We start from the raw sequence: 8,754 nt of genomic DNA, 5'->3' as shown, positions 1-8,754 counted from the left end.
TTAACAGACTATTGATAAAAAATTAGCACAAGTACAAATACTAAACAACATATGGAAACAAATTGATAGATAATATGTATTTGCATATGAAATAAATCCTAAAATGTGTATTATTTATTTATTTATTTATTTATTTATTATAACTTATAATTAATTTATTAGAAAGTAAAATATATATTTCCTAATTAGAAATTTGATCGGTTTGTAAAATATTTTTAGTTTTACCCAAACACCTTGTTAAAGAAAAAGGCGCAATTGTTACAAAAATAAAACATGTGCACATAAAATGTTAATTTGAGTTGCAAGTTGCAGTAAACATATAACAACAACAAGTAAAACATACAACATTCAACCTCACAGGGTCATGCTACAGTCTCTAGCTAAGTCTCATTACACTTTCTAATTTCCTAGGCATTATTAATTTGCAATGTATTGTAGGGTGGGAGAAAAAGGAAGTAGTAATCAAAGAATTATAAAACCGTTTCATTTTGACTACCATAGACCCTTGTTAATTGTTTAGAACAGGAACAGGATATTTGGATATTATGTAATAAAAGTGTCCGTCTTCCCCCACCTACTATACCATATGAAAATGGCATGCAAATTTATATGTATGTTATACTGCTGTTGTACAAACTAAACAGCATAAGAGGCAGTTGGCCCATTAAATAATTCAGTTATTTGAAGAAATGTCCAACTATTTTAGATTTTTATGGTGATCGTTTAAATAATTCTTCAAGTTTATTGCATGACCTAGTTGGGTAAGCTTCTGCCTTTTTAATCATGTCTGTGCTACCAAAATATACTCCTTTTCTGCGCAAATTTTCTTTGTTTACTCTCTCTTGGTAACACATGTTTCTTAATTGTTCAATGTAATCCGATTCAACAGTTTCTTCAAGTTGCCGCAGCGAAACACTTCCTTTTTTATAATGTTTTGTAAAATCTTGCTTGACGTAAAACTCTACACCAAAATTCCGTGTCTGACGATGCAGAGTGTACTCGCCACCATACTTGAGGCTATAGACTGGATCGGAAATCAACATATTGCTCATTAAGGAGACAATAAAGAGAATGAGAAGAGGTAGAAGCTGCATCATTGCACCAAAATTAGTTTGTGGTTCATGATGCCTGCGTTGGTGATTTTCTGCCCGTCTGCGATTTTCATTTCTGCCATAATAATAGGTGTTACCGCGTCTAAATATACGAACGTTTCCGTTTGGAAATTGCCCTCCGAAAAACATATTAAACAACTCCTGTGGATCGAACTCTGCGTTATCATTTTCATATTCATCTGAACTACTGTTTCGTCGCCGACTTCTTACAGAACTGAGACCTTCTGGTCCATACAAATCATACTGATGCCTCTTTTCAGAATCATTTAGAACAGAAAAGGCTTTTCCAACTGCTTTAAATGCATCTGTAGCACCAGGAGCTGTGTTTTTATCAGGATGAAGCTGCAGAGCCATTTTTCGGTAAGCTTTTTTCAGTTCCACTTCGGAAGCTTCTTTTGAAACACCAAGAATATCATAATAGTCTTTGCAACCGTTAATACGTTTTACTAAATTCATTTGTTCAGCAGTAAAAGTTGGGGCCGCGGACTTGTTTTCGTTGCTGGCACTACTTCCATGAAGCGTTGAAAAGTCCGGCATGGTCCCATTGCTTGCTTTTTTATTCTCCTTAGCTCTGTTAGTATGAACATCTGTGATCTTGTTCAGTAAATCAGAATTGTTCTTGGTTGGGTAGAGCCTTGAAGATTTATTCGCAAACTTTCGTGCTTTACTGTAATCTCCGGAATCGAAAGCGGCTCTGGCGATTCTGTAACATTTTATCGCGTCCTCCTTATTTCCCTCCATAATTAATAATATGGAATATTATAATTACTCTATAAACTTGTTGTTTTCGGGTGTACAGCTCTTTCTTTTTCTTCGAAATTTTCAACAGACTAATAACGTTTTGCTTTTCTTCTTAATTAACCACCGTATGTCACATGCATAGTACTAGAAATCAAAAGAACAAGAGAGCAACAGTAAAAGAGATTTTAGGGACAAAGCATACTCCACCTTTCGTTGGTATAAAACAAACACTTTTTCAAGCTCATTTTGTATCAGTTGAACAAGGTCGTAACAGAATGTAGTATGTATATTTTTGGGTGTTCGCAACACGCGTTATGTTATTTGTAAAAATGTTGTAGCGGGTGTGTGTCGACAGGTTTTATATTTAACAGGCTAAATCAAAGTCCGTATATAAACATATATAAACATGTTTATATACGAACTCTGGGCTAAATCATAGGCGGTATATACAAACTCTGGTCTGAATCTACCAATGTCCGGGCATTCAACAATAAAAAGTTTCGTTTAGGATTTTTCTGACCGTATTTATTGCCGCAATTAAGGTTACTGTGTCAGGATTTACATCCTGAACTTATGTCTTCCCGCAATGCGCCTTTGTCTCTGCTGCGTTTGATACTATAATACTGCACTAAGGGGGCATATATGTGCCATGCCTTTGTTCCCCATTTAGTGTCATTTTTGTTTAAATACCGCTTTGATTTACATGATTTACAGGACAAATAGTAGAATCGTACTTTGAACGGTGCAAAATGTGTTTAGTGATATTTTTACCGTAACATTTTTTAGTCGGTCCGTTTCTATTAGACCTCGTATATTTGTTCCGCTCTACTGTACTGTGCATGCGCAACAGCGCCCGGTACAAACTTATATCAGTCGAAACGAATATATCTCGATAGCGGGCAGTCTAGTACTTTGAGTCCAAAATCACAAGTGTTATTTCAAACCCGATCGTTACTGTCTTCTTACCTTATCCCCCAACGACATAATGTAAAACTTAATTTACAAAATTTGGGGGTACGATGGGATACCTTTATGGTACTATGGGGTAAGATGGGATACATTTACCACATAATATTGCCTACAAATATCCTGATCGTGTTTTTAACAATTAATAACGGTCTATTGGAGTCATAAGCATACGGTTTAATAATTCTTTGAATAGTTTCTGATTACTAACAAATGTAACAGGAAAATAGATCTAAAACGTGTCGCATCTAACCCTCACCCTACTATATAATCGTTAAAAAATAAGATAAAACACCTTTTACGAAAGGCCTAAATGTCCATCACTTAACTTTACGTTATGGGAACATTTTATGTCAGCTGAGAACTCACTAATTTGGTCGTTCACTGAACCCAATAATGCCAACACACCCACAATGTCACCTACACACCCTATGAAACTCACAAACCGTAACGAGTCTAAACAAGTTGCAAAGTTAAATCGCTGTTAGAATACAAAGGGATACATGCTGGGTAAAATGTACTTCCTTTTAAAACGATGACTGTAAATGGTTAAAGGGATTTTGAAACTTAAGAGATTTTAAAAGATAAAATTGTAAATGAAAAGTGAAAGTAAAACAGACAGTGCGCGTCATGTTGAAATAAGCCAGTCGTTTTTATTGTATAAGTTTGCCTATGCTGTTATTTTATATGAGGACATGCGTGTTAATTGATACTATGCATACATCATGCTAAGTTTTGATTGCAATTGGATTCGTATTAAATAAACATAGGCTTGGTATAGGGCTCAACCGTAGATATATAATATCATTGTATAATGAGACTTTTAGTGCATGAATATAGTAGTTAACCTTTAAACTTCCTATTTACAATGTTTAACTTAAACCACGCGAGGTCTAACATTATTAACACATAAGTTTTAGCGCTCGACTACAAAAAGGTAAAAACAGTTATGTGCTCGATTATAAATAAATTCAACTTGGTTACCATGGTTCAGATATATACACAGTAAGGTTAATTTGGTAAGCTTGCGTAAGCGTCTAAAGATGCCTTTGTTGTTAATTCATATGAATAATACCTGCTGTGCTGTTTTAAGCAAAAGCCACTTGCGGTAAAGTTTCATACACTAGATTTTGTTTCAACAGTATGCCATTCTTTCTCAGCGGGTTGAGAGTTTAAAGGTTCGATTTTTTACACTTGAACGCGCTAAGTTCTTTAGAGAAGGCAACAACAAAGCGGCAGAATGCTTTTATTAAGCAAGGAAGAAAGAAAAATAAGAGACTTTGTTAAAACTTCCCGGAAGATCGTCGCTTAGTGCTTAGTGTTTAAAACTCTAATTTGTAAATTCGGTCGCTAAGCCGTTCTTAATGAAATCATGAGTACGCGCTTAAGCTGGACACTGGGTTAGAGCTCAAGTATTTTCTCTTAGCGAATGTGGTGTGTAGCCTATGTGCTGTGGTTAAGAACACGATGTATGTAGGCTGTCTATATTTGACGACGTTTTATTACTACTTTTACCCTTTGGGCTAAGCAAATAAAATGCGGAATAAATATTGAGATTCGAAAGGTTTAATTTATACAGTTTTACAGGTGTACATAGCTATACATTTGACTAAAGAATCAATGTTATTTATTTAAAAATTACAATAAAATGAACACGTTTCTAAAATATTTCTTCGTCGTCTTCAATATATTGTTTTTGGTAAGTTTTTCTTATGTGTTGTATGTAATGATCATTATTATTTTATTAGTTGTACGTTATCGGTTTGTTGTTAAACCTGTAATCAATAGAATATTTTAAGTTTCAACAGAAAGCTTAAGTAAAGAATAAGCTTCAAGTTTCAATATTTAATTTTTATAAAGTTGAAATGTTTAGCTCGCATATATAGGCTACGAGAAATGAAAACCTTTAATTTTTTAGTGTTTTCTCGCCTTCTATAACGCCTAAATTAACATTTAATAAAATACAGTAAAACTATACAGTTGTAAATGTTATTACAACTCAATTACATACGTTGTAATCACACGAGATTGTGTTGCATCAGCAAACCCTACTTAGACCTACTTAACATTGATCATCACGTTTTTATAAAGTTTTGCCTTCGCTAAATAATATTAATACAGTACTGTGGGGGAAGAGGCGTATCTTTAACACATAATATCCAAATATTCTGACCGTGTTTTAATCAATTAACAACGATCTATATAGGAGTCATGAGGATACGGTTTTATAATTCTTTGAATGTTCTTTGTTTACTATTAGGAGACGGGAAAAGAGAATAAAAGGTGTCCCATCTTTCCCCAATCTATACTAAATTAATGTTGTTTAAATATATTATCTTTATTTGTAAACGTTAACTATTTCAGAAAATGTTGCCAATTTTAACAAAAAGTTTGCTTATTTGGATTATAAAAAGATTTTTAATAAATTTTTTCTTTCAGGTAAATTTTTTTAAAAAAGAATCAGTTTGCTTTTCTGAGAGGTCGCGGGTGGACTTTAAACCCGAAACGAACCGTTATTAGAGAGAGAAATATGCAATAGTTAAAAGTGTATCAATAAATAATTTATCATCTGGTTTTAATTTATTTTTATCAACAGATCGGCGGGGCAACTCTTATCGGTTTTTCGATTTGGTTGCAGTATGCTTCTCCTATCCATGAAGTGCTAATCTTGGCAAAATCGAGCATCGCTTTCATATACAGCGTTCTTGCCCTTGGATGTTTATTACTTATTTTAGGTAAGGCCAAGCACTGTACAAAAGGCGTAAAACGTACAAGCGGTTGCAAACCTGCAATATTAATGTGTAAACTATTATTGCCACGCAAAAAGGCATATAGCGCATATTTTGATAACATTACGTTTATGCATTTGGGAACAGATTTACATCATTACATTTCAGGGTTTTGCGGTTCATTGGGAGCTTGTTTCGAAAAGAAGTGGCTACTTATCGTGGTAAGACAGTTATTACATCGATATTTAAGTTCAAGCTTGTGACACAAGACATGTTTTATTCATTACAAAATGTTTATTACGTTTGAGATCGGTGTTATTACTATACATTCCGATCGCAGAAGGAAATCTGTTACATTATATTGCTTTACAGTATCTTACTGTGACTGCAATATTTCTTCTCGCTGAAATCGGTATCGTCATATTTGCGTTTGCCGATAAAAAGAACCTGCAATCAAACCTACAACCCCTATGGGTGGCCTTGGCAAATGAAACGAAATTTCTGCTTCAGGAAAGGGTAACACAGTTCTGTTTGTTTTTTCCATTTATAGTAGGGTAGGGCAGTTAAGACAACTTTTTATTCTATCGTCCCGATAAAAAAACAGAACACTCAAGGAATTATAAAACCGTTCCCCACTACTTTCGTGAACCGTTGTTAATTGATGTTTAAAACACGATCAGGATATTTTAATAACATGTGCTGAAAAGGTCCTGTCTCTCCCCGCCTCAATATGTGTTGTCTATAATAAGCGCTGTTGTGATTAATTGATATTTTTCTACAGTTTAAATGTTGTGGTTATTACGATGTCTCCGAGTGGAAAGATGACATTCCTGATTCGTGCAAGAACGTCACCATTTTAATATATTCAACTTATTGGGACGTAAGCATTAGAAATATATAAACAAATATAGTACAGTGGGGTAAGTTTAGTCAATATAACATATATAGTAAGGTGGGATGCATTGGGACACATTTCGTGGGGCGGGGTAAGTTGGGTCACGTTTTTTATTTTATTTCTCTGTTTCATATGGTAATAAACAAATATTTCCAGAGTTATATAATAGTAGCCCCGCGACACTAAAAAAGCGTTGTTAATTGTTTAAAACACGATAAAAAATTATGAGATTTAGGTGCTCACGCTATCCCATCTTACACCCAAGTAATAAGTTAAAGCTTTACCCACATGTAGCCTGTATTGGTGTTTGCTAATGAACACTAATTCAGAATGCGTAATTTAGTATTTTCTATATACAGACACCCTGTAAAGACAGCCTTGTGTCTTGGCTTAATTCCAACGTCATCTTGCTATCTGTTATCGGAGGAGTAATTCTGTTCATTCAGGTGTGGTTTTATACTTTGAATTAAATAAAACTCAATATGAGCTGGTTTGTACAAAATGTTGGTTTTGCAGCCACACGTTTACTTAAGTATAGTTTGCCAGCAGCGTGTATTTACCCACTGTTAATGGACTTTATTTTTCCGTTGTTGTGCTGCTAATTCCCTTATCTTCGCTGTTACAATTAATCTAATTTTTGTTATTAAAATCAAAGCAAAATTGATGAAATGTTCAAAAATCCTAAACAGATTTTCCAAGTTGTTGTCACGTCGATTATGCTTCTTAAACTTGGTAAATCAAACCGCGTTGAATCTCGAATGTTCGACGAAAACGACCATGTTTCCCAACAGCAACACGACAATCAAGTGTATGAGAGTGATTCTATCGAAGGCGACCACAAGCGGAATAAATTCCAGTTACCATTTCGCCACTGAAGGACAGTAAAGAGTTTTTAAACTAACTGATCAGAATCGTAGTGTCCTGGTACCGTTGTAGACCTCCACGTACGGTTATTCTTAACATTTAGCATGTCGAATACGGAACATACTTTATAGTAGGCCAACGCATTTAGATATCTAGAATCATTTTGAAAAACATCAAAATAGTTTTTTTATGATTTTTTTAAGTTTATGATTGTGTTGTTATGAACCGCTAACTGTGAAATAGAATCTAATATGCCAGTGGAAATGATTTTATTTGGTAGGGATGTACACGCGGTTTGCATTAGAAAAACCAGAATTTACAAAATGAATATAGGCTAAAAAAAGTTAAAAAATTTTCATAAAACTATTTGCCGAAAGACAACAAAAACTTTGCCTGAAATAGGAATGCGCGATTAGAGTAATTTGTTACAATGAAGTACTGCGAGTGAGTTATAAAATGTATATTTTTAAAATCTATATGTATAAGATAAGGTGGGGAGGTTGGGGGGGACACTTTTTTTCTATTTTCTTGTCTGTAGTAAACAAAGCACATATAAAGAATTATAAAACCGTATCTCCACGACTCACATAGACCGTTGTTAATTGTTTAATGCGCGATCAGGATTTTTGGATATTATGTGCTAAAGCTTCCCACCCCCTACTATATAATGTCCATTTCTTTGCGAGATGTTAAAATTTAATTGACGTAACTGAAAAACCGCTGCGAAGCCGATTTATAAAATCTATATATCATTATAAACCTAATGAATTAAATAAGTAATAATAAATTATTAGAGTGAAATATTATAATATTAATGTTATTTTAATATTTCTTTTAATTTGAAAAAGAGTAAACCTAATCTTAAAAAAACAGAATCTTTCTTTATTTGATAAGTATGTAGTTTTATTGATTTGAAATTATTAATGGTTTCTATTTTCTTAAATGTATGGCATTATTCACCCTTTTGAATTATAGTTTAAATGCTTTTATTTTGATTATTAACTCTATATTAATTGCTAACTGTTCGGATGACTTTAAAAGTTTTATATTTATATATGAAGATATTAGATAACGCACCCGCATTAAAATTGTGTAAGTCGATAACTATATCAGCACTATATAGCACTTCGTGTATTGGGAACACGCAACTGGTGCCAAGGGGAAATCCCAAAAGCCAAAAACCTTTTACTTTAATTGCTAACGTCGCAGTTAAAACGGCATATATACAAAATTAGGTATAGTAGGGTGGAACAATTTGAATACTGTTTTTATACAACAAAATGTTCAATATTTTCTACCCGTTTTTTAACTCTTTTAGACATGTAAGGATACAGTTACATAAATCTGTAAATAATATTTGTTTACTAGAAACTGAGATTAAATAAGTACTATACAGTATTGTGGGGTAAAATGGGACATCTTCATCACATGATATTCAAATATTGTG

The 8,754-nt window shown here is 33.6% G+C and overlaps 2 protein-coding genes across 2 annotated transcripts; one reads left to right on the top strand and one right to left on the bottom strand.

Moving 5' to 3' along the window:
* Nucleotides 1-318: 318 nt before the first annotated feature.
* LOC149743438 (dnaJ homolog subfamily B member 14-like) lies at nt 319-1,989 on the bottom strand. Its single transcript, XM_089893882.1, has one exon. The coding sequence runs from the start codon at nt 1,851-1,853 to the stop codon at nt 711-713; it is 1,143 nt and encodes a 380-aa protein (XP_089750008.1). The 5' UTR covers nt 1,854-1,989; the 3' UTR covers nt 319-710.
* Nucleotides 1,990-4,390: 2,401 nt separating this feature from the next.
* LOC149743437 (tetraspanin-4-like) lies at nt 4,391-7,571 on the top strand. Its single transcript, XM_089893884.1, has 7 exons — nt 4,391-4,518; nt 5,416-5,554; nt 5,717-5,769; nt 5,921-6,064; nt 6,330-6,428; nt 6,803-6,889; nt 7,133-7,571. Exons 1-7 carry the CDS (start codon nt 4,468-4,470, stop codon nt 7,316-7,318), a joined length of 759 nt encoding a protein of 252 aa, XP_089750010.1. The 5' UTR covers nt 4,391-4,467; the 3' UTR covers nt 7,319-7,571.
* Nucleotides 7,572-8,754: the final 1,183 nt, after the last annotated feature.

Source organism: Ciona robusta, chromosome 1, assembly GCF_009617815.1.
Source record: "Ciona robusta chromosome 1, ASM961781v2".
Lineage (NCBI taxonomy): Eukaryota > Metazoa > Chordata > Ascidiacea > Phlebobranchia > Cionidae > Ciona > Ciona robusta.
This window is presented reverse-complemented; position numbering and strand designations above follow the sequence as displayed.

Excerpts from the sequence above, each read along its gene's own strand:
- LOC149743438 (XM_089893882.1), bottom strand. The coding sequence starts at position 1,853 with ATGGAGGGAAATAAGGAGGACGCGATAAAATGTTACAGAATCGCCAGA.
- LOC149743437 (XM_089893884.1), top strand. The coding sequence starts at position 4,468 with ATGAACACGTTTCTAAAATATTTCTTCGTCGTCTTCAATATATTGTTT. Across the intron at positions 5,770-5,920 it reads AGAAGTGGCTACTTATCGTG|TATCTTACTGTGACTGCAAT; the intron begins GTAAGACAGTTA and ends ATTGCTTTACAG. Across the intron at positions 6,065-6,329 it reads AATTTCTGCTTCAGGAAAGG|TTTAAATGTTGTGGTTATTA; the intron begins GTAACACAGTTC and ends ATTTTTCTACAG.